The sequence below is a fragment of the Diadema setosum genome, chromosome 22, assembly GCF_964275005.1.
Source record: "Diadema setosum chromosome 22, eeDiaSeto1, whole genome shotgun sequence".
NCBI lineage: Eukaryota > Metazoa > Echinodermata > Echinoidea > Diadematoida > Diadematidae > Diadema > Diadema setosum.
The window spans coordinates 18,910,481-18,936,779 of NC_092706.1; the positions used below are offsets into that span (position 1 = coordinate 18,910,481).

The 26,299-nt window shown below is 38.9% G+C and overlaps 1 protein-coding gene across 1 annotated transcript; it reads left to right on the plus strand.

Annotated features, from left to right (window-relative positions):
* Positions 1-3,404: 3,404 nt before the first annotated feature.
* LOC140245044 (outer dynein arm-docking complex subunit 2-like) lies at positions 3,405-26,299 on the plus strand. The gene is made up of 17 exons (XM_072324637.1): positions 3,405-3,530; positions 4,163-4,428; positions 7,913-8,085; positions 9,002-9,206; positions 10,178-10,421; positions 11,153-11,422; positions 12,091-12,221; positions 13,033-13,192; positions 14,127-14,273; positions 15,526-15,735; positions 17,248-17,499; positions 18,104-18,430; positions 19,867-20,051; positions 20,819-20,933; positions 22,346-22,534; positions 22,919-23,140; positions 24,317-26,299. Exons 2-17 carry the CDS (start codon positions 4,202-4,204, stop codon positions 24,428-24,430), a joined length of 3,171 nt encoding a protein of 1,056 aa, XP_072180738.1. The 5' UTR covers positions 3,405-3,530; positions 4,163-4,201; the 3' UTR covers positions 24,431-26,299.

Sequence of the window (26,299 nt, forward strand, 5' to 3'; positions counted from 1 at the left end):
TTGCGTGAACGAGATTATGGAAAAAAATCTTAAATGAAATACTAGTAAAATAATCTTGAAACTTGTACTTCTGGTTTTCCAACCGATGTAATGTTTAATACTAGTGTGAATAAATGACAGAGATAGATATAAATGACGGAAGAAAATCAAAAGTCTCGAAAAGACATATATCATTAAACTTTACATGATTTGCTAGGATGCAAGCTGATAGCAATGATGATTTTAAGTCCAGAAGTCACAATGATGATAATGATGATGATGATAACAATAATTTATATTCCATATTGTGTTTGATGAACTGTTCTTATCACTCCGATGAAAGTCATATTGACACATGTCCCATTTTTAATCATGTCTTTTTAATGGAAATAAATAAACTATTGAATTGAATTGAATTGAAATAATGAAAATGATATCACTACTACTACCGCCATTAGTATAATGATATGAAGAAGAACAATAACAATAATAAGGATGATGATAAATATGAATAAAAGAAAATACAGGAAAGAAAATGACAGGTAGTCCTTAATTGGATCTTTTGCGAGTTTGATTAGTCGACTAAATTGCATGTCTGACTATCTACAACTACAAAGAAAAAATAACAATGAACAGGTCAACTGGAAAAGAGAAAATGAGAGAAGGTAGTAAGCGAATGGGAAAGTGTTTGTTCAAAACGTCCGTACAGATAATTATTTGTATTTTGACGAATTTTTTACTAAATGTTTATTCATAGAGCTAAGAGAATTTAGGCAAAGCACAACGCATTATCCCACCATAACTGATATCGATATTTGTAATCGTATATAATTTTATTTAACGTTTTTTTTTTTTTATTTTGTGTACTGCTAAATGTCCCTTGCATGATTTCTCATTCACAAACGGATATTATCCCTAAGAGCTTCCCCGTGCAAGCTATTTTTTCTTCTTTCATTTATTTTCATTTTCAAGAAAGAGTGTCAGTGTACAAAACATAGCACACACAAAAAAAAAGAAAATCAATATACATCCACCGAAATAATTGAAATATAAAAATAAATAAATTCAGGAAGAAATAGATACATGCCAATTACCGCATAATGTTGAAAATATAACTGAAAGTATTTCCTATTGTGTATGTGTAAGAGATCTCGTAATACATTTCTGGTTTTTCAAGTGATTGTCTCTTTCTTTCGTTGGGGGATAAGCGGAACAGTAGCAAAGTCGATTGTTGGCTGCTCATAAACAAGCCGTTGCTTTATTTTTCATCATCCCTGTTTAAGAGTTTCCCGTCTAATTATTCTCTTCACAAACCTGGCAAATGTATAAAGTTTAACTTTAATCTTGCAAGAGACATTAAATCTAACACACAAAGGGCTTAAAGCAATGTTGAACATGTCTCCACGAGGGAGCTCATATTATCTCCTTTGTGGAGATAATATGAGCTCCCTCGTGGAGACAATATGAGCTCCCTCGTGGAGACTTGGTATATATTTAATATTCTTGTTTATATCTCTATAAGATTTATAATTTTTGTTTTATGTTAAGTGCTGTCTGGGGCAAATTATTTGTATAGGGCCCCATTTTTTTTTCTCTCTCTCTCTTCTTTCGTTCTTTAAAACAACAACACAATGTTGAACACGAAAATATATTGGAAATTAGTTACTTAGTAACAATTGAGCCATTGTTTCTTCGTTCGTCTTATTGCCTGTCCAACATTTTCTGTCATTTCTCTTTACAATTTATGGCAAATTATATCAAATCATTTCATATCCTAATGATGAACGTTAAATCAAACAAAGGATAAGCAATATCGAACACGAAAATGTATTAGAAACCAATATGGAAGCAACAAATGTGTTGGACTTGTGACACTGGAAGCACGCAAAGAAAATGAACGTGACTTAAAATGACGTAAAAAAACAAACAAAAAAAAAAACTAAAACTAGCAATACAGCAACAACGACATCCCCATGATAAGAATTGTAGCACCAACAAAACACAAACAAACACAAAGGAAAACTGTACGATATCGCAAAAGAAAAAGACCCAGTCACAGACAGGAAAAAAATACATTTTTGGAATGAGATTCATCCTTTATATTTAACAAGACCCCCCCCCCCCCTAAAAACCCCAAATAATGGTCATAATCAAGAACAGCATAATTAATATAAAGCATAAAATTTTCCACGCAGCAAAACTATATTTAGGTACCGGTCCCGTGACAGCTTTCATGCACGTTTGTGCAAGTACTGCTTTCACCTGTTTGAGTCTGGCGCCATCTACGTCAGGCTTCTTGTACTCAACATCAACCTTTATCATTCTTTACCTTCGGGATCCTCAGTGTTCTCTACAGAAGATCAATGTAGCATCATCCGTGTCAGGGATCCGTGACTCACAAAGCTAATCCGTGAAGAAGTTCAAGCCTCCAGGTCACCCGAAAGACGTGCATGCCTTCCTGACAGTGTTAATATGAACCACGAAAATTGCTCTAGTCTGATAGTTTGCATTTTTATTCAAATGCACAAAGATCATTTTCTTATCATTTCAATGAGCTAAAGCGAGTACTGTAGTCCAAGCTCTCATCGTTTGTTATGTGAAAACCTTATTGTTTTTGTTTTGTCATTTCATCTGAGAGATAGCATGCAATGCTGGCACGTTTTAATGTAGTGCTAATCAAACAGATTTGAAATTGCATATCAAAAACTTCATTCATTTATATAGGTAGGTGTATTTCTTCCCTGATGAATAGTACAATGTAAGGATATTAGAAAAAAATGTAGCAAAAAAGGCTGCTGAAAACTGCTTATCCAATAAAGGTGAGCCAATGGAGTAAAATGGAGTCAAAAGGGGCCTGAGCTTTCGATCCTAGCAGAATCTTCGTCAGAGGCAAAATTTTGCCTCTGACGAAGATTCTGCTAGGATCGAAAGCTCAGGCCCCTTTTGACTCGATATTAGAAAAAATATATATACTCAGTAATAATAATGGTGTGCACTTAAAAGTGTGAGAACAATAAACCTGTCTACCGTCATCAGTTTAAATTTACCTCTTATTATACGTTCTTCAACCTAAATAGTATTTTTGTCTTTATTGTCCCTAGCTTAACTATTTGATAAACAGAGTGCCCCTCCCCCGTCTACCCATCTATCTCTCCTTTACCTATACAGCAGTCTTCTTATACAACTACGAGTATATATACTAATCTATTCCCCTCACCCTTTCTTTCTCTCGCCTGGACACTACACTGTTACGTTGCTCATTAAGGGCGAATTGTTATGGGCGAGCTGCTGGGGTCGAGTTAACGATTATCTTGCCACAACGCATGCGCGCTGACAGCATAGCAACCACACCAGCTGCATGTCGTCTCCATCCAAACCCAAATACAGCGCTTGTGTACACTGTGAATGTATGGGACTGTACGGAAATCTGTGTGAGTGCCGTGTTGCAGGTACAGGGCAGTATCGTATGTGTCTCTCTAGAACTTACCCGTAACTATAGCCTGCTAAACTACAGAGAATCGTGTTTTCCGAAGAATAACATCGTTAAAAAGGTAAGTTGATTTGTAGTGTGATACATTTTGTATCTAGTCTACCAGGCCAAAAAAGGTCAAGCCTAGACCTTGACCGAAAGATCGGTCTGTATCTGTCCGTCGGGGAATGTTCCGCGGAGACTGCGTCTGGCTTCACGGATCCCCTCCGGAGGACAGCGTTAATGGCAAAATATAAAAAGAGTCCTCCGGACAGACGGATCTTTCTGTCTAGCCTAGACCACACTGTCTGAATTTGAGCAAGGACTTCACACTCACAGAACCTCATTGATAAGTCATAAGTCATATAACACAATTGTTCGACACTTCTGTCTAGACCAACGTTAGCATTGACCATGATTAAATTAGTCATGGCATTGTGATGTGTTAACTGGTGTAAATATTGTGAAGTCTAACGTGGCAAAGATTGTTTACACCCAGGTCCCTGAGCTGAGCTTGTTTCTACAGTAAGACTTGGAGTCAGCTTTTCTGCATTGATTGAACTGTCTTGCCAGTTCAACTCAAGTCTTTCCATTTCACTAGGGCCTACTTGTGACAGATGTCCATCTGATTAAGATGTTACGCAGCTGTAGTCTAGACCTTTCTATATGTAGAGTCTAGAGTCTATATTGAACCACCACGTTTCCCCCCTGCAGTGTTCAAGAGTAAAAAAAGAACAAGAAAGGAGAGGAAAGATGGGCCAGACCCTCACTAGAGCAGCCAAGTGGACGTCAGCGAGCGATGGAGGTGAGGGCAAGTTGGAGTTCACACCGGTCAATGAGGCCCTCCTCAACAACATCATCAAATTCGTTGAGCTGTTCCCTAACAAGCACCACAATGAGGCTGCACTGGTGTTCAAGAACCCAATCCAGTGGAAGACGAGTTTGGAGGCATCTGCTTTCTCAGGAGATTATGATCACACGTAAGCCGGCCCATCAAATATTGAGACTAATGAATTAAGGATAAGGGCAAAGGCAGTAGCTACATGTACTTGTCTTTAGGGCCTATGTGTTTTACATGGATACTGCGCTCAGAAGTTTGGTACAATGTACCGGTATTATATTGCCTTCTTTCATAATAGTTCTAATGTTTTTTATGCTTTTTACTTATTAATGTTAAATGATGCCCAGTTATAGCAAGCGAGGTGCCCGCACTTTTGTCAGGGGCCCAAAAACCGTCACCCCGCTTAAAATTGTTACATGTATAAGCGCACTGAACAAAAATTTATGCCGGGACTGTGTTCAGTAGATCTTTCCCTTAAAAAAAACTTGAAACCTGGCAGGGTTACCACAAACAAACTGTTATAAGAGTAAAAGTCCCGGTTCGTGGCCGCATAAGGGTTTTTCCACTCTGAAACGCAAACTTGCTAATTGTTTTAACCAAGGTTATAACATAGAGGTTGACCACTTACCAATTTATAATATTATCAAAATCGCAAGACCAATGTCCATTGCGATAGTAAAAAATGACCATGACCGCGATCCAGTACAGCGTCCGCCAGTTCGCGACCGTGGTAGTTCGGTTTGCGGCCTGATGTACAATTCCTATGCGATACACACGTGCTCTGCGATCTTCTGCTGAACGACTTCATTTGGCTCGCGAACGTTGCATAAGCGCCAAGTCCCATTGCGAAAGCACGTGAAAAGGGCTTGCGCGCTTGCACCGACCGCGAACAGGCATGACGGTGTTATTGTTGTCTTTCTCATGTTTTTCCTATTTTTTTCGATCGTAACATCCACTTCCGGAAAAAAATGGCGGCCCACATCGGCTTGAGAAAGTTCTATTTCTACGTGAGGACATGTATTCAAAATCCACAAACATCGGGAAAACAACAAAATATCCAGTTTCTTAGACCCTTGATCCTTAACTATGATGTTAAGAAGTATCGAAAATGAAGTTTTTGATGCGAGATGTCATCATTTAAGTGAGAAAATTTCATTTTTGTTGGAGATTTTTTCCATGTCATCGGTTGAATTTTGTAGAATGGCAGCGTGTTAGTGAATGTGTGGTATACATGTATAAAGTGTGTTGCTGTGTTCAGCGTTGTATTACCAAATATGCTGTAGTGGCCGCGAACTGGGACATTTACTCCAGAAATATGTGCTTTAACTAATATAAGTATTATCACGGTCACCCGCACATATCTTTTACATGCTTGTCTATAATGTATGGGAGCATCAGGGCACCCGCTCATGTCTTTTACGTGCTTTACACTGGTGACAGTTGCAGGCCCCTTCCTTAGCGCACAACTATTCCGCATCGTTTGTGTTTGAGGACGATAGCTGCAAATTTCCGGTATCGATCAATGAACTTGTGATTCTATTGGAAACTTCAGCATTTTTCCTGTATGTGAATGGGATTTCATAGAATTTAAGTGACAAAATGTGATTGAAACATGCATAAACATTAACTATGACAAGGTGCGGGTCACTCAACTATACTCTTTGACAAGTTTCTTGAAAATACCTCTCAGACCAATTTTCCATGTTCTTTACCAAAGTAAATTGCTAGTTACTAGTCACTGTTGTCCATGATCATTGCTGCATAAATGGCATAGCTTCGGTTGCATGAAATCCGTTTAGTTCCAAGTTAGTTGTCAGTCTAAGTACAAAGAAAGGGTTAAGTAGAGAAAATCTGTGATAAACGTAAGTATGTGAGATGTGCTGAGGACTCAATATTACGGGAATTGTATCCAAGCTGTAGCATTATGCAGAAAGGAAGACTTGGGAGGACTATTAAAATGGTGGTAGAGAGGTGACACCATTGTTTTGCCTGGTTCAGTGTTTTCGGAGGCACGTACATTTGCGAAAAGGCTGAGATGCGGCCATGATTAGGAGGAGGAGGATGCTAAAAGAGCTGTGTTACGGTACCGGTACATGTCAACAAAAGATTTCTGAGAGCATGTCACCAGCACAGTTACTGCAAATTGCCAGTTATTATTTTGGGAATGTGACGTTACCCAAAGATTTATCGCTCAAATACAAGAAATTATGTTACAGAATAAAATTCAAATTACTAAAAGTTCCTTTATACTTGGTTCGACAGAAAATCCAAAATGTTACAACGTGGTTTATTTGTACGCAAAATACTTCATATTTTCTGTCAAAAATAAAAAGAAATCGTTACATTTTAGCCAATTTTGTCAATTCTTAAAACAAGCAAAGAAAGTAGACGAATATATGTCTGAGAAAACCGAAGGTTTTGTATCTAATATTGATTGGAATCGTATCTACATTGTTTAACTGTTTCGCAGTTACCTGTCAAATTTCGATCATTTGTCTTTATGTACTGCATGTGACATTATTTTATTTTGTACCTGAATGTTTACATGAATAAATTTTCTTTGTGAAAAAAAAAAAAAAAATTGCCAGTTACATGTATGATGGTCAGAAAATTATAATTTTTGCGAGAAAAAAAAAAAAAGAGCAATGTAACAGAACTGATCATTATACCCCCGCCAAATGAAGTTTGAAGGGGGTATATAGGAATCAGCGGACGGTCGGGCGGTCGGGCGGTCGGGCGGTCGGTCGGGCGGTCGGTCGGGCGGTCGGTCCGTTGCAAATCTTGCGTCGCGAACTACTTCCTCAGTTTTCAACCGATTCCCATAAAACTTGGCACAGATGTGTGCCTTGGGTTGTAGATGTGCAAGACGTATTTTTTGACAGTACCCAAAAGTACGTTGCCATGGTAACGGCATATTATGGGCAAAAATGGGTACAAATCTTGCGTTGAGAACTCCTCCCACAGTTTTTGATCAATTTTTATGAAATTAGGTACAGATGTTCATCTGATTATGTTAATGTGCAAGACACATATTTCCGCAGTGGCAAAAAGTGCGTTGCCATGGTAACGGCATGTTATTGGTGAAATATAGGGCAAAATGCTTCATGGCAAAACTGCTTCATCAGTGTTCTTCCAATTCTCATGGAATTCATATTGAATGTTTGTCTTAGGATATAGGTCAGCATGACACATTTCTTGACAGTGACAAAAAGTATGTTGCCATGGTAACAGCTCACATATTATGGGCCAAAATGATGGAAAATTTTGTGTTGCAAACTACTTCCTCAGTTTTTGCCCAATTTCCATGAAACTTGGTACAGATGTGTGCCTTTGGTTGTAGATGTGCAAGACGCATTTTTCGACAGTACCCGAAAGTACGTTGCCATGGTAACGGCATATTAATGGCAGAAGATCAAGGAAAGATCTTGCGGATTTAAGTACTTCCTCAGTTTTTTGACCAAAGCTTATGAAATGTTGTTTTGACCAAAGCTTATGAAATGTTGTTTGGCGGGGGTATAACCAGTCGCTGTAGCGACATTTCTAGTTTGGAATCCTTTGATAATACAGTAAATCTCACCCAAGCAATTCTTCCATACAATTGTATGTGCTTCCATCCTCCACAGTGATAATGGAGTGCAGTCGCATGCCACAGATTCAGAAGACCAGCCCTTACTTCAGCTGGAGAAATTGGGTGAGCTTCACTCCAAGCTCACTGTCAGAAGCCTGGACCAGCTGGCTTCGGTATTGAGACATGCTGGAGATAAGAAGATGTCAGAGACCAGGACTATCCTTGAAGGTGAGTCTGAATTCAAATATTTGATGTTATGATAGTTGTTTCAAAAGGAAGGGTACATTTAATGAAATTATTTTGGTCGAGCATATGTGTAAAACAATTCATTTTGACAGCTATGATGAATGATAGCATTTTAAATGCACACAAATCCGAAACCTTCATAATGTTTGCTGCTGAAATAAGCTCATACTGTGAACTGTATTTTGATATTAATGTCATTGTCACTAGAATCTTGTCTTTGACTTTCAAAGGCACCATAAATGGATCAAATTCTGCATTCTTAGGTTGTGCAACAATAATAATGGGGTATTTTGTTATGATGAGTTGACGGAATGGCCACATTTTTCAGAAGCAGAATTATGTATTGCTGTAGTCACTCGTGAGATATCAGATCAGTTAATATTTCTGCCAATGTTTTCGGACATGCACACTCTTTTTCTTCTGTTAAATGTACACTCATTGCTGCCGATATAACTAGCCTTGAGACAAGCACACACAAATGGAGTCTAACTTCAAAGCTAAGGCTCATTGTGAAATGGAATCTAGTCCTGATTAAGAAAGAGTGTGCAATGTTGATATGAATGTGGTTGCAGTTATACAAAAGCTCATTTACTTGATCAGTTGATGACATTGTTTACACATTTGAATGCTGGCTAGCAAAGAAGGTCATTTTGTCCAACAAAAAACAAATTGTCCTCAGAACTGATTCCGTGATAAATCAGCTTAAAATGTGACATTCTTCCAAGGAACACCTACAACGTTAAGTAGGACCACAGCAGTTGCTTCATGCTCATTGTCAGATCTTTTTTTTATCAAGGAACTATACAATATGTTTGATTAAGCAATAACCCTTGTGTCTGATCATTCATTGCAATTGCATTTTGCTTCCTACCTCACGTCACTCCTCTTTGGGGAGCAGCAAACCGAGATCCTCTGGCCAAGATCCTTGGGGAGGGCTTTGCTTCTGTGGAGGGTGAGGACAACTCGGCGATCCGACTCCTGGAGGAAACTGAGAAGGACATGTCGGACGAGGCCAGGGAGAAGCGGACCAAGGTCAAACTCCTGCTCCTCATCAAAGACTTTGACATGCAGCTCATGAACCAGTACCTGGCAGATGTGTCTGGGTAAGAGACAGTGCTTCACGAGATCCTGACATGGTTCATTTTGTCTTTACAAATGTAAAGTTCTTGTGGAATTGTATTTTACTTACAAGAAAATTACAAACAAAAACTTTTTCTGTTTAATTCAAATTGGTTTAAAAAATGTCATTCTCGATTTGAAGGTAGAAGGCAGATATTTTCGTGGCATGAAATTTTGGCAATTTGCCACTGGCACTCAATGCACATTATGTAGAACAAGAACTTATGCTTGCATTTTAATTTTTGCAAATCCTGGCTCTTGCAAAATTTGCAAAATTAAAGTGCATGTGAACATTTCTGGTTTTACATTGCTACAAAGCCACAAAATTGTGAGCAACTTTTATGCCCTTTCCTAATAGTAGGCAATTTCATAACTTTACAAAGGTAACAAAAGTATGGAGGTAAAAACTACATCAAAACTGCAAATTTCTAAGCAAATTATATGTCCTTTCCCAATTATAGGGAAATTTTGCAACTTTGCAAAGACTAAGAGATTACAATTTCGTGTCATTTTGTGGTAGTTTTAATTTCGTCACAACAGGTTATGATTATGATGCTTTGGATATGGTGACCACCATCTTTTGTGTTTTGCTGTTAACTATGAATGTCTTTTGATCATGTACAATTTTGATATTACATGAATTCCCATGCTTTTAAAACACTTACGTTATCACTAATATCTTAAATTGTAATTTTTATTTTTTTTTTTGGGGGGGGGGGATGGATATTGACAGTCATATAATGTGCTGTTGGTGGTTGATTTATTGAGTTCACACTGTGAAGCCAGTAATCATTGGTGCTTTTAGATTGAAAAGATCATAGTTTTGAATAATTTTGTTTTAGGAAAGGAAGCTTATTATTTATTGACTTGTCTATCATTATTGTAATTTCGGGAGACTTTATTTTTACTTTGAGAAATCTTATGTCAGCATTTATCTTGTTTCTTTGGCCTACAGAGAAATTCGCCTGACACCTGCGCAAGTTAACAATGAAGTGGCTCTCCTCCAGAAGTTCTCAGGTGAAGACAGTGGCTGCGCCTTACAATCCATCCTGTTCACCTCTGACTACCAGTTTGACAATGGCTGCCACGCCCCTCCCTGGCGCCAGGTGCACGGCGATATCGGCTACCTCCTCGTCAAGCCCCTTGACGGTGATCAGCTCTCAATCACAGCCAGTACATCGGGTGTCTACCAGAACAAGGTGAGCCTCGATCCATTTATTTTCACTGGCATGACACGACTGAGTATCTAACAAATGATGAATTTTCAGTAGCACGAAAACACTTCTTTTTTTGCAACGATTTTGCAAAATAACATCAGTGTTGACGTCAAGTAATGTAGAAACATTGTTTCAGGTTACATTAGTAATTGTGATGTTTTGAAACTCAAATCTGTATATATTTGATATTCAAAATTGAGTTTGGAGGCTTTAGAATATATGCCAGTTGAGATGCAAGGTCTTGTCACCCCAGGGACTTTGCACCGACTTGGTGGTTTATGAGCTAGGTTTTCATCATTTCCTATTACTTGTCATTTACAATGTATGCTGTAGTAAGGTTTGCGTGTATCTGTATGTTATTGATGCCCACTTTCCCAGTCTCCATACAGGGAAAAATAAGTTACAGAATTTGGCATAGTGCTGTAACGTGAAATAGTGTATTCATAACGTAATTTGTGGTAGCTTTAAGTGCAGTGCGAAACAGAATGTAGACTTTGTAATATCAACACTGTTGCTACCCAAGAATGTTGTCAATTTGCTTTCAGATGTAATCTTACTCTGAGCACTTCAATATTTTTGCACAAATGAGGGCAGTATTCCAAATTGAATTCAGGTCATGTCATTGTCTAAAGCTAGTAAAAATGACTCAAAGGTATGGTGCCAAGCCATGGCCTGTAGTGTGATTTCCCAGACCCCATGTTTTCCAACCCCAGGGCTCAGAGAAGGAAGGCGAGGAGATCAATTACGAGCGAGTCGGCGACGTCTACCGCAACCTTGTGGCAATGCTGTCTGCGAAGAGTGCGAAGTTCAAGGAAGTCATCGACAGCAAGGAATTCCAGCTGCACGGTGACGACCGTGTGGAGCAGATCAGCAACTACGAGGAGGACTTCGAAGAGGAAGACGGACCCGGTGGTGAACGAACAGCACGTGAAGAGAAGGAGGAGAAAGAAGAGGAGAAAGGCGGCAAAGGGAAGAGGAAAGAGGTAAGATTGACTTTGTTTTCTATTTGTTTTTTTTAAAGCAAGCTCACAATTCCGGGTTCAAGTTTCTGGAAGGGGCGTGTTCATCCACCTGATGTGGACATTTGGTTTGTGCATCATTGTAAGGGGTGTGGGAAACAGCTGAAGTAATGTGAAGTCAACTTTTTCATCTGTCATCTGCTTGTTTCTTCTTTATGACCATGTTTATGACAATTCTCTTTCAAGCAGTAACAGACATTGTGCACGTCATCAAGCAAATGTAGTAAATGAACTAAACAAACTAAACAAAGAAACAAACTAAAATAGTTGTGACCAAATCAGGATGTCATATCGTATCATGCACTGCCTCTCAACACCACTGATTTATCATAAATATGAAGATCATAGCTCATTCGTAATGCTACTGGTTACCACGTAATACCAGAAGTCTTTCCTCAACATTACACTGCCTGCACATATATCATGTCTTCACAAAGATTGGGCCTTCATGTAAGATCCATCCTTATCATATCTTCTTGAATTGAACAGTACATCTTTCTATTGTCATTCTTCTTGTGTTCTGTCCGAAGAAGTAGGGAAGTGCTTTTTAACATGATTGTGTGCGAGAAAAAAAAAAATCATAGATTTGTAAATTCAGGCTCACTCTTTCTCACTGATCTTTGTATTGGCAGAGGAAATTCCGTAAAAAGACCAAGCCGACCAAGAAGAGCATGCCAGCCACCCTTAACTGGAAGAATGAAGAGAACAAGGAGGCTGACAATGAGAAGAAAGAGAAAACGGAGAAACTTTCAAGGCAGACAAGGTAAAAACCCCCAAATCTATAACTCGAAGTCATATGTAACTTGAAGTCAACTGTAATTTGAAGTCAACTTGAAGTACCTGTATGAATCATTAAGGAGAGAACAGTTCCTTTTGATGGCTCTCAACTCTTCTCGAGTTAACTGAAACGGAGAATTTCTGAGATGTTCAGTGACTATTGCCACCTCAAGTATAACAGCAATCATTTGATAAGTGATATGTCTAGGTATGTGTGCTGTACGTTGAAGTGGTTTCATTCTGTGGATATTCTATTTAGATAGACAGTGAATTCATGTACAAACCATCAGTCAAACAGCAAAAAGAAAAAAAAAAGAAAAAAAAAAAAGGTGTGAGTCTAGCTGTAGATCAGTTGTCATGACTTACAGGTTTTGTTCTTAACCTAGACAAATAAAGTGAACATGGAATACATTGCAGCTTAAAAAAAAAATTGTATAAATTTCATGCTGGACTGAACTGTTTTGAAAATAGTAGTGCACAAATACTTTTGGACATAATGACCTTAATAAAAACATGTCTGAAGCTATAAACAAGCAGAGTTTACTAACATTGGCCCTGCACAAATTTTGATTACACTAGAGATTCTGTTCTTACAGAAGTTACATTTAATTCAGAACAAATAGAGGTACTATAATTGGACAATGTTAACATTGTAGTTACATTATTAATCTAGACTTCAATGAAAAGACTGTAGACTTAATTTGCCTTTTTTTTTTCTTTTTTGCTTCTCTGTGTTTTGTGAAATAAACATATGGTACATTATGATGCATGGATTCTGTCATTTTGTTCTTTCCCAGTGATCGCATCAAATCCAAGACACCAGCAATGGAAGATGATTTCTCCTCCAGCTCATCAGAGTCAGAAGAAGAGGAGGAGACAACAGACCGGAGACAGGAGCAGAACTCGGACCTCCCCTCCGAGTACTGGCAGATCCAGAAACTCGTCAAATACCTCAAGGTATGAATCAGATCTCTGTCCATGGGGCACCATGTGAGCATGTTGGTGTTGTTTTTTGTTTATCCCACTTCTGCTAATGCAGCAGAGATGAGTGCAAGATTTAGTGTCGTCTCCCTGCCTACCATATATTTCATTTCAGTTGATTACCTTTGGCTAAATATCTGAGGAGCTCCAACTCTGAAATTACTTTGGTGTCACAATTTAACCCCCACTGCTTGTTTTCTGCACTGATTAGCAACTCGTTGAGAAAGACTTACAAGATAGTTGTCCTTCAGTGGATTTCTGCGTGAGCAACTGTTGCATAAACCTGACCTATTGCATCAGCGATTCCATGAGCATCATTCTGTTTTGGGCAGGGATAGCTGTAGTCACTATTGTCATTGCTGTATTGTTTTGCTGAGACACTCTTCTCTATGCAAGATTGGCAATACCATTTGATTTCAGGATTACACTCTTCATATAGAAACACAAGTAAAAATGGGAATCAACCTGTGTAACATACTTACCCACCACTTATTGCCTCTGCCAAGGGAGGAGGTTATGTTTTCATCGGCATTGGTTTGTTGCTTTCTTTGTCCTTGTGCAAAATAACTCGAAAAGTTGCAAACAGATTTAGATGAAACTTATTGAGAATTACACAAGGAACAGATGATGAAATTTTGGTGGTGATCGGGTATATATGGATTTTATGAAGGATTTTCGATGTTTTGGCAGGTAGGGTCAATGAACTTGGGAGTTCAAGCTGCACATTTTGAGGTTTTCATATGCTCCAGTTTCTTCTAGGGTGAGGCACACCATGCAGCTGAAAGTTTACGACGTAACAAGAGGCTTCTATATTGGGAAAATGGGCGATTTTCAGCATGCACACGTATGGGTATCTTTGTTGGAAATCAGTGTAGCTGTTCATGTGTGATTGTCATGATTTGATTTGCAGGGAGGCAACCCGACAGCCACTATCATTGCCCTGTGTGCAACCAGAGATTTCAATCTGGGGCAGGAGACATGCCAGTTGGCTATACGGGATGTGGGAGGTCTGGAGGTTCTCATCAACCTTCTGGAGACACAAGAGATCAAGTGCATGGTAGGTGTTCTCCTGTTGTCATGGATATGAGCTATCGTAAAGGCATTATTCTTAATTTAAAGAGAAAATCCGCTCCAAAAAATAAATAAATTTCCAGAGAAAGAGAAAGCTCTTCCCAACAGAGCGGTGCAAAAATGACAAAAATTGGAATAGCATTAAGGAAGATATGACATTGTGAAATTTCGATTTTTTTTTTTTGGAAAATAATTTCTTGACCAGTCCTTAGGAATATTCAAATTAGCAACTTGACAATGTCATGCTCTCACAATTTCTTATTCTTTTCATTTTCAGAAATGACAAAAATCTCATATTTCAGCTGTATGAATATAAAACTAAACTTAAAAACACCCAAAATAAAAAAAATGAACAAATGTTGACTCTGATATATCTTGATAGGAGAACATGCTTTTATTTGTATTAGCTTAGAATAACAATTTTTTTCGAATTTCATATATAACATACATGGAAAAATTGTGAGGGTATGACATCAACTGGCTCATTTGAATATTCATTAGGACTGGTCAGGAAATGTTTTTCCGGAAATATATTGAAATTTCAAAATGCCATATCTTCCTTATTTGTTATCCAATATTTGTCATTTTTGTATCATTCTGTAGGGAATAGTTTTCTCTTTCTTCTGAAGTTTATGTATTTTTGGGGTGGATTTCCTCTGTAACTCATCATTTACACATCCGAGCTGGTCCCAAGTGCATTGGGCCATGGATAAGTTCAGGGGCCCGTTTCATAAAACTTGTCATCAGTGACAAGTTGTCATAGATGTGACAAGCTACTGAAATCCTTGCATCTGATTGGCTGAGAGCAAATTTGTCATAGAAATGTGGCAGTTGTCACTGATAACAAGTTTTATGAAACGGGCCCCTAAAGTGTTTTACAGATTAAGACATTGTGAAGAGAGTAATTTCAAGTAAGAAGTCAGAAGATTCAAGACACCTGTTTTAAAAAAAACTCATATTGTTAGACTTTGTGTTGTTAATGCACAAAGTGCGTTTTGCTCTCTTGTTCGTATGCTGATGGCTACAAGATAGAGTGATAAGTGTGATGAGAGGCAGAGAAAAGGCCATGTACTTTCGTTTTTATTGTCTCTCTCTTTAAAGTGATTTTAGGAGAGCCAGCGGCATACTTTGCATGTAGGAAAAAGGTACTTGTAGTGTGCTATCAAGTCCTTTTTTGCTCTGTCTCTTTTATAAAGAAGAAATGAGTAAGTTTTTCCCTCTGTTGTGCACCTCCGTAGATTGGATCCCTCAAGATCTTGAAGGAGATCTCACAGAACACACAAATCAGGCGCTCCATTGCTGACCTTGGGGGCCTCCAGACGATGGTGAAGATCTTGAAGTCCAGCAACAAGGAGTTGAGGTGCCTGGCAGCGGAGACTATCGCCCACGTAGCCAAGTTTCGACGTGCCCGCAGGACGGTGCGGCAGCATGGTGGGATCAGGAAACTGGTAATTACATCGTCTCAACTCGAGACTATCCACGCTGTGCAGACGATAGTCAAAACAAAGCAACCACTATGCGTCCTTTTTTTTTTTTTTTTAGCTGTCTTTCCAGGAGTATTTCCGCAGGGCCTGTTCACATGGATTTGGTTATTCTGTGCACCAAAGTTTGCAAGGAGTGATTGGTAAAATTTCGCTAATTTCATTTTTCTCAAACATATGAGCACAGACAGAACTTCTCTTTGCTGAGTAGGACTTGCAAAAATGCAGCACTCTTATTGTATACCAGGAACAGGTGTGAAGAAAATTTTTCTCAGAACAATGAAAATTGGTAACTTTTGTGTACAAACCGAAAAGAAAGCTGCTCAACACCTAGATCACAGAGTTTACAGTTCATAACTGTTTGTGTGCATGTGTGTGTTAGTTCTTCTTAATTCTCGCTGATCTGCTTCACCGAATTTTATGCTTTCATACAAAGCAATGTACTATGAGGATAGAATTTTTGTTCAGTGTGCACTGACTCATAGAAATTTATGAAGAGTTTGTTCGCAAAAACCGATAAGTTCATTTTTGAAGATTTTGAAGTACGGTCTTTGTCATAAAGTACAAAATAATACCTTTTAAATGATATATTGTTCACTACATATAAAGGTACATTTTTGAAGTTATGGTCAAAAGAAGCAACAATTTTTTTATTATTCTCTTTATTTTTCTTGACCTTTAATCGCAAATATCTCCATTTGGCAAATATGGACTTATCGGTTTTTGCGAACAAACTCTTCATATTTTGAGCCCTGTTTCCAGAGACATGAAGTTCTTGTTCTGAGATACCTATTCCAAAGTGCCATGTTTGTGTTGAGTCAGAATATAATAGAATGTGCAAACGGTATTGTCAGTCGAACAAGCAAATTTAGACAAGTGATAGTGTACTGAAAGTTATGTACAACAAACTGTCTGCTCATTGTATTTTGTTATCAATATGTGCATTTTTTTTTTTGTTGTTGAATGTTGTGATCACTGTAAGTCAGTGAGTTAAGACTGATATCAGTCTGCAGTAGTAGTTAAATTTCCCAATGATATTGGACAAGAAATTTACAACAATGCAACATTTTGATATCATTAGTATTGTCAGGGGAAATATGTGGGTTTTTTTTATCGGTCAATTAGAAAGTAAAGGGAAGTCAAGTTCAGATTGATCAAAAGAATCATTCAAAGCTTGACATTAGCTCTGGCAAAGGGCCATTAAAACTTGACATCGAGCCAGCAAAAAAAAAAAAAAGAAAAAAAGATAATCTTTTGGTGGCCGATTGGGTAACTGAGTTTGAAAATGGATTGTTACGTTTCCTTTTATTTTTGGCCAATGTATTTTTTCATCGGACTATCAAAATTTCAGATTAAAAGATTGTAGTGGCCGAAAGGAACATCAGGAAAAAACAGTTAGTGGTGAACCCTGTAATTGCTCTTACTTTTGAGTCAGTGCATTCTTCAGTTTGTGTGAACACATCAACTTGAATTTTCCAGGTTGTGCTCTTGGACTGTGCCCCTCTGGGCTCAGCCCCCGTGGGCTCTCCCCAGGTGCTGGCTGAGTTGGAGAAGGACATTGAGGTGGCCCGCAGTGGGGCCCTGGCCCTGTGGAGCTGCAGCAAGAGCACCAAGAACAAGCATACCATCCGCAAGGCTGGTGGCATCCCCCTCCTGGCGCGTCTCCTCAAGTCCTCCCATGAGAACATGCTGATCCCTGTCGTGGGAACCCTGCAAGAATGTGCCTCTGAGGTAAGACCACGGCATAGCAAGCATGAGGGCTTTTTGTTTTGTTTTTGTTTGTGATGACTTGGCCTTTGCATTTTCAACGTAATCTTAGGTTTTGGATCTCAGTAAGGCACTTGAATAATGTACGAGCTGAAATTTTCACGGTGGTTTTATTTTCGTGAATTTCGCGAATCGCCTTTGAACCGCGAAAATAACAACGCGCGAATAACTAAGTTCAGTTACACCCTCGCAACCGCGAAATGAAAGGGTGTGTACAGTTCTGGTTGAGGTGAGGATTTAGCTATTAAAATTTTGTGAGATATTCAGAAACCACTCTATGAGATGTCAAAGAGCATGCAATTCTAAGGGGTATCAAAAGTTTATTTGATGAAAATCGGTTTTGAAATGGCTGAGACATCTAAAAACAAGGTGAAACGACGAGATCCTAATAAAAGGCGTGGCCTGTTGCCTTTTATTATTATCACTTTTTTGGAGATCTCCATTGTCATTTCTCAAACAATTTTTTTTTTTTTTGCTCTTCAGTGCCTCTACAATAGCTCCAAAGATGCTCATTATGCTGTTTATGGATGAATTCAACGCTCGCTCTATTTCTCCTTGCACTCAACAGCACAGTTACAGGTTGGCCATCCGCACGGAGGGAATGATCGAGGACCTGGTCAAAAACCTCCACAGCGAGAACCAGGAGCTGCAGATGCACTGTGCCAGCGCCATCTTCAAGTGCGCCGAGGAGAAGGAGACGCGGGACCTGGTCCGGACCTACGGGGGCCTGGACCCCATGGTGTCCCTCCTGGACAAGTCGGAGAACAAGGAACTCCTGGCCGCAGCCACCGGCGCCATCTGGAAGTGTGCGATGAGCCCCGAGAATGTCATGCGCTTCCAGGAGCTGAAGGCCATCGAGAAACTCGTGGCACTCCTCAACGACCAGCCTGAGGAGGTGAGAATCGTGGGCACGCGTGAAAGTTGTTTTGAAGAGAAACAGCAAATGAAAGCAAAGGGTCACAGTAGATTTGAGCAAAATCCGACCAGCAAGTGGAAAGTAGTTATGACAGTGTTAATGTCATGATATCATATTACATTACGTTCTGTATTTCCACACATCCGTTTTCCCTCTCGCTTGCCTGTGTCCACACCGTGATTAAAAGATGTGATTTTTCTATTTGTCTTTTGGTAATGTGGGAAAGTGCAATACTTTTTATCCCGTAACAGAGGCATTGCTGGAAATGCTTTAGTAATCCTCATTTCGTACAGAACAGATGAGCAGCACTAAGCGAGCATCATAATGATTACAGTTCCAAAATACCCTGTTAGACGCATATAGAATTCCTTTTTTTTTATATTGTCCCAACTCTCATTGTGTATTCCTACTGTGCCCTTTTTTTTCTACGTATTTGTCTATTGGCTTCACAACTCGGCCAAAAGTTATTTTGGGAGTTATACATTATCCTGTGATGGGGAGACTGAATCTTTACAGTTTGAAGGATGATTTCTGCAGCACTTGACTAAATTCAGCCCACATAAGTACAAGTATGAAAGATGACAAAACAATCTACTAGTATTATGCTAAACATATACGTCTCACAGTTTAGCTCATGCGATTAAAAGTTCAGGGTCATATTCTGAATGGGTGTCCTTGTATGCAGTAACTCAGCAGCCATTGTGTGGTAATGAATCTACAGAACTTTGCAGAGAATGAGTGAAAGTGAATCATAAACGATTCAAACAAATAGCCTTGGCACAAATACAAATCACTCTCTTATTTTGAGTTTCTGCCAGCAGGCATCATAGCTTTAAAGCAAGGATTGACATTACTTAACCCATTAAGGACAAGCTGCTTTTGCCATAGCACGCATATTCCATAGCCACCTGCCCGAGTATACTAGGGACTAGTCTTCAACGGGTTAAATAGGGAGCTTTAGATTTTAGCCGCACGGACGTTCAGATGGAAAAAAACATGTTCTGAGCGTTCGCAGAAGCGCGCGTCAAGTCGATCTATTTTTAGCGTGCGTCGCCTGAGTTTTTCACTACGCGTACTGGGCTATTTTTACGTCCGCACAGTTTGCAACGTAGAGAGCTACTTCATGCACTGATCGTATGGGGGCGCGATTTTATTTTTTATACGTTGCATCCCAGTGTAATCTAAAGCTACTTTTCAACGCGACGCAGGGGAGAGGAGAACGTCCAGCGCACTCCTCGTCTCAAATGTCCGCGCGTCAAAATCTAAAGCTCCCTAGTATCTGCAATGACAGCATCTTATTTTGCTTGTTGATAATCTTGAATTTTCGTTGTTGAGTCAGAAAATACATACCTGTCCGTGCAAAAGGGGAATGGATTGCCCATATCTCTCTGTTCCTTTTACTAATATCTGCCTAGGTCCTGGTGAACGTGGTCGGAGCTCTTGGAGAATGTGCAGCTCAGGAACCCTCGAATAGAATGCTGATCCGCAAGGCAGGGGGTATTCCTCCCTTGGTCAACCTCTTGACGGGCACCAACCAGGCTCTACTCGTCAATGTTACCAAAGCCGTTGGAGCATGCGCTACAGAAGCAGATAACATGGGGTATGGCCATACTCGAAGAATCAGACTTCAAACTTGATGTCATGTAAAGCATTTTGAAGCACCTAAGACGAATAAGTTAACTTTATCAAACAGAGATCACATTTCCAAAGTGTCAAGTTTATACAATCTGTATGCATGCACCTGAGAGGTGCTATATAGCACAGCTATAGCATAGCTATTTGTAGGGATGTGTCTGCAACACTTTCATATTGTAAAGACATTTGGTATTGTGAAATACACAATTTTGGTAGGTTGATTGATGATACTGTTTCATGTTTTCTTACCGTATGCTACGAACTACATGCCTTTCATTAAAAGGAGTAGCCCTTGTTTGTAAGCTATCAGTTTCATAAATCTGCACATGCGTGTGAGGTATGCTTGCAGGCGTATTGTTTCTCCCAAATGTGGAGCTCACAACAGGGATAGTTGTGGTCAGGAATCTACTGCATGCAGTGTTGGTATTTTCTGAAATGTCACCGTGAAACGGGATCAGCTGTTTCTTAAATGTCACTGCTGCAGTCTTTCCATTAAGAGAGATGTAAAATATGGCTTCCATCACACCAAGAAGGGATACACTTATAGGGAGGCTTCATTGCATATTTCCCCTGACAAGCAAAGTATTTGTGATATAATCTATCAAGCAGATCTTTATAGGCTTGCCACTACACTTTCCACGCTTCCCGTTCAAGATTGCCGCAACCTTGCATGAGTCTTCTTATCTAAAAAAAGAATGCCTCAATTGTATTTTGTTTCTATTTTGACTCTAGCATCATTGACCGGCTGGACGGTGTGAGACTGCTGTGGTCACTCCTCAAGAACCAGAACCCAGAAGTCCAGGCCAGTGCTGCTTGGGCCATCTGTCCCTGCATAGAAAATGCCAAGGTAGAAACATTAAAAGAATTCATAGTTGTGGTTGACATGAGGCTTCAGGTTTCCAACCTTTTTTTTTTTTTTTTTTTCCTTTTTGTGAGATCATGAGAAACCTCATATGGAATATGAAATAATGTATTATTCTAAGAGGAACTCTAAGTTTATTTGTGAAACTTGGTTTTGAAGTGGCTGAGATATTCAAACACAAAGAGGTTCTGATAAATGGTAGGACCCACTTTTTATAGGACCACTTTGTTTTACTTTGCTTTTGGATATCTCAGCCATTTCAAAACTGATTTCCATCAAATAAATTTTGAATTCCTGTTGGAATGGTATTGTATGCTTGTATTTCATAAGTGGTTTCAAATTATCTCTCAAAAAGTTAAAATCTGAATCCCCATCACAACCAAAACTACACCATCCCTTTAAAAGAGAAAAGAAAATATGACTTTGTTGGATTTTATTGTTATGTTAAAGCACATAGATCACTTGGATATCTGCAAGAAGAAATAGGGAATGATTCAACATACTGTATTGGTATTGTCTCCATGGAAGGCCAATTGTCCAGGCAGAGTCCCCATGATCTTTACCACTAAAATAGACCAGTATTTGTGGAACTTTTTTTAGTAACAATGTGCAGCATATAGACATTTTAGCATGTTGACAACATTAAACTCATTTGTCATTGAAGATTTTATCTCATTAATGAACTTAATGAAGCTCTATTCTTGTTTAGGTTGTTGTTTTTCAGTGGATTTTTTTTTTTTTTTTTTGGGGGGGGGAGGGGTGGGGAGAGGAGGTTATTTACAAAAGATGATTTCTAGCTTTTTGGTGGACAGACCATTGTCGTTCAAATATCCAGCATTAGGATTACATTCCAATACTGATGAGCTCATCTTGTAGAAGCGCATGCTGTTTATGCTACCAAATGTGTTTCTCTGGAATTCATTTTTTACTGAAAGAAGTCTTGCATTTCGGTTTTTTGTTTTGTTTAGTTTTGTTTTGTTTTGTTTTAAAACTGATTCTTAGGAATATTGAGTTTCATTTATGTTATGGTAGATAATTGGGCGAAGTGCTTTTATGGTACATTATTTACCAATCATTTTCACTTCTTCATCTTTTCAGAGTTTTGGATTTGTGTACAAAGTAGGATAAATGCAGGTTTCTCTATAGCATATGGCATGATTAAATGTAACATTACACAATTGTGTAATTTAACAGCTTACACAGAAAACAGGCACTGAATAGTCACACTGAACATGTGTTCTGAACTGTAGTTGTTATTACAGGTTTCCCTAATGTGGAGATGGTCAGTATGTAAGGGAATGATGTATTAAATTTCCACATCCTATGTTGTTGCGTCGGTCTTAATGTCTTGCTTCACTTTCTCCACCTCCCCTACCCCTTTTTTGCACTCCACCTAGGATGCTGGTGAGATGGTGCGCTCCTTTGTTGGGGGCCTGGAGCTCATCGTCAGCCTGCTCAAGTCTGAAGACAGGGAGGTGTTGGCCAGCGTGTGCGCCGCCATCGCCAACATCGCCAAGGACGAGGAGAATCTGGCCGTCATCACTGACCACGGAGTGGTTCCCATGCTTGCCCGTCTGGCAAAAACGGTCAGTTGATGACCCATCCTGTGATCCACTTTTATATCATCCAGTGCCTTAGAACTAAATTTGAAGCTGTCACTGTAAGGAGCTAGCCGCTGTGTTCATGCGACTCTCCTGCTCTACCAATACCTCTGCATAATAGTAATCATAATCTGAAGACATTTAGTGTCCTGCCTTCAAAGACTTCTGTAGAATATGTCAAAGTGAAGGGCAGGTTAACTGAAAGCTCGTTGATTGAAAATCAACAAAGCTATGACCAGTGATACTTAGTTATGACAAGCAAAGTCAATGTAATATTACAATGAAAGCAATCTATTCAATGAGATAAATGTCTATATTTCTCACTTTTCCTTCCGTATGTACCCATCCCACCTTCCCGCCCCACAACAGCCTGATGACAAGTTGAGGAGACATCTTGCTGATGCCATTGCGAGGTGCTGCATGTGGGGCAACAACCGCGTTGCCTTTGGCCAGAACCAGGCCGTGGCCCCGCTGGTCCACTACCTGAATTCACCGGACTCTGCGGTCCACTGCGCCACAGCAGAGGCCCTTTACCAGCTGTCAAGAGACCCCAACAACTGCATCACCATGCATGAGAGTGGTGTTGTGAAGGTAAGATATGATGATGGTAGTGGTAGTGGTGGTGGTGGTGGTGGTGGTGATGGTACTGGTGATAATGATGATTATGACAATGAAGAAGATGATGGTGATGATGATGCTGGTGACAATGATGATGATGGTGAAGATGGAGGTGATGGTGATGGTGATTTTGGTGATGAAGATGATGTGATGATGATGGTGATGACGATGATGGTGATGACGATGATGGTGGTGATGATAATGGTGGTGATGATGATGGTAATAATGATAGTGATGATGATGATGATGATGATGATGGTAATGATAATGATGGGGATGATGATGGTGATCTTGATAGTGATGGTAAAGATGATGGTGCTGATGATAGTGATGGTGATGATGGTAATGATGATTGTGATATTTATGGTAAAGATGGTGATGAAAGTGATAGTGATGATGGTGATGATGATGATGGTGATGATGGTGATGATGATGATGGGGATGATGATGGTGATGGTAAAGATGATGGTGCTGATGATAGTGATGGTGATGATGGTTGTGATGTTTATGGTAAAGATGATGGTGATGAAAGTGGTAGTGATGGTGATAGTGATGATGGTGATGATGGTGAAACAAAGAGATAAACTACTACTTCATGAAACACACAGAAAAAATATCTTTATGGATTCTCCTTACAATACATGAGGGGCATGATGTCACTATCAAAATATGAAAAGTATAGATGCTGATATAAAATAAATCAGTAACATGGTTGGGTAGAGTATAGTGTAGCATAAATGACATCAGCGGCTGCATCATACAATTGTATATCATTGTACTGGATGTACTCAAGGACATATTAATTTCGAATAAATGTGAAACTGTATGGAAGTGGCTTCCAACCAGTCAGTGACCTATTTTTTTTTCTCTCTCTCTTTCTCTCTCTCTTTAGAAGTAAAAGCCTAAACAATAGATTTAGGTGAAGTTCAAGCACTGAATATATATTTGTTTCATTAAGATTTGTCATATTCCTGAGACCAACTGTTTTGTAAGGAAATAACCCTCCCCTTTGGATTGACTCATATGAAATAGTGAAAGTAAATTAGTGATATTCAAAATCTACAATTCAGTGAAGATGTGTCTTCAGCTTTCAAGCCTACAAGATGTTATGTGTTGTTCACTCTCGTTGCCTGTCAATGTTTTCCACAGCTCCTGGTCAAAATGGTTGGCTCCCAGAACCATGCCCTGCAAGAAGCTGCAGCTGGCTGCATAGGAAACATCAGGCGGCTGGCTCTGGCCAATGAGAAGGCTCGTTACAAGTAGCCCAGGAAATGCAGTGAACCAATCCAAAAAAAAGAGGACAATTTTGCATCTTTTGTATGCCCCCTGGAAGAGCAGTTCTGGAGGATTACTGAGGCTTTAGCCCAAAGACGATGTGAGGACATGTAAAGCATATTTTGTCTCATTTATCATAACACTGTGTGATGGAAAGAAAAAATGACGCAAGAAGAAATGAAGCTGAATTCGTCCAGCTGTAATCTGCACTGTGTGGCTAGGTCAGACCCACATAGTTTGCCAGTTACAAAAGCGATTCTGTTTTATGTATATACATGCATGACTGTAAATATATACATAATAGTTATTGATGCTTCTCAGTTTCCACACCACAGAGTTATCACTTTATCCATTTCATAACTCACATAACTACAGGCATGGTGTCATATCTATCAGTTTCTGACATTGATTTGACTTTTTCCAGTGATTGCAGTATGAGATGTGCTTTGATAATTTGAACCACTTGGGACATACACTTCCACTTAAGTCGACAATGACATGAGCATTCCAGACAGTGCCCAATGATCGAAGAAGGTTTTGGAACTCAATTCAGATAAAAGTTTTGTCTTTAGGTGTATATGTGTGACATTTCAAAGTGTATTTACCATTATATTTTATATTATTGTGGATGTCACGATAAGAAACATCTATTAATGAAAGTAAATATGCCTTCTTACCTATTTGCCATTGTGTCTATGTCATTTGTGTGCCCAGATGAAAAGGAATTTATTTTCTTCTATGATTATTCCTGAAATTTTTTATGAATACTACCAGCATTGATCAACTTCTGAATGAGGATAGGTTTAATAGAAATTTGTCATTTCTTTCATTTTTTATGGAATTAACTGTGCAAAAAATTAGATAATGTACATCCTGCTCTACCGAAAAAAAAAAGAAAGAAAGAGAAGACAATGTGTACTAGTTTTTCAAATGTTGATGCTTATTTGAAACGTATCTATTGCAGATGTGTGTAAGTTCAAATGCAATTTGACTTCATGATCTGAAAGTATGGCACCTTTCGCAAGTTGTGCGAACATGATGCGTGTGTGAGCTGACTGACCATGCAAAAGAGCAGTTGCTGTATAAATTTATATAAGAGTAGGAACTGACTATCTATTCCTTTTTTAAAGTGGGAAAAGCTTCCATAGGGATGGAGTTGTGTTTATAGTGCACATAAAAGAATGCATGTGTATTCACAAGCACACATTCTATGAATTTATTATGACCAATACCACCATTTGCTGAGGGTGTTATTTATTTTTGTATGTATTCATGAAACTCTGGCATGCATAGCCTTTTCACCACTGTTTACTCTATATCTCAAGATGTAAATAATTCTCAATGTGCATTCAAATGCTATTCCAATGACTCAACATGAGCATGGTATTCAAATCTTTTGTCTTACATGACCAAGCAACTTTTGACAAGATAAAAATAAAGATTCAGCATGTTTCATCTTTATACTACAGCCTTGAAGGCTTTATCACATGAGTATGAGAATATATTGTATATATGAACCCATGAAGTGTAATTAAATTTTGAGGAAAAAAAAGGAAGAAAAATCTATGTTTCATGTTTTATTCTTTGCAACCAAGATTACAATACCCCTTTATTTTTCCCATTCATATCACTCACGAGTCCCTCGACAATCGAGTTTGATGGCAAAATGAGTTAACACCATTCTTGTGAATATGATATTGATTAAAGCTGCTAAAAACAAAGAAAATAATAAAAATATAATATGGGATATCTTCACTGATATCTCCATGAATATTTCTTGTTATGTCACAAGTGTAGGATCATTGGAAAAGATTTATATTGCTCTGTGTGATGATGGATTTTCTTTAAATTGTTTCA

Excerpts from the sequence above, each read along its gene's own strand:
- LOC140245044 (XM_072324637.1), top strand. The coding sequence starts at position 4,202 with ATGGGCCAGACCCTCACTAGAGCAGCCAAGTGGACGTCAGCGAGCGAT. Across the intron at positions 4,429-7,912 it reads TCAGGAGATTATGATCACAC|TGATAATGGAGTGCAGTCGC; the intron begins GTAAGCCGGCCC and ends CATCCTCCACAG. Across the intron at positions 17,500-18,103 it reads TGCAAGAATGTGCCTCTGAG|CACAGTTACAGGTTGGCCAT; the intron begins GTAAGACCACGG and ends TGCACTCAACAG.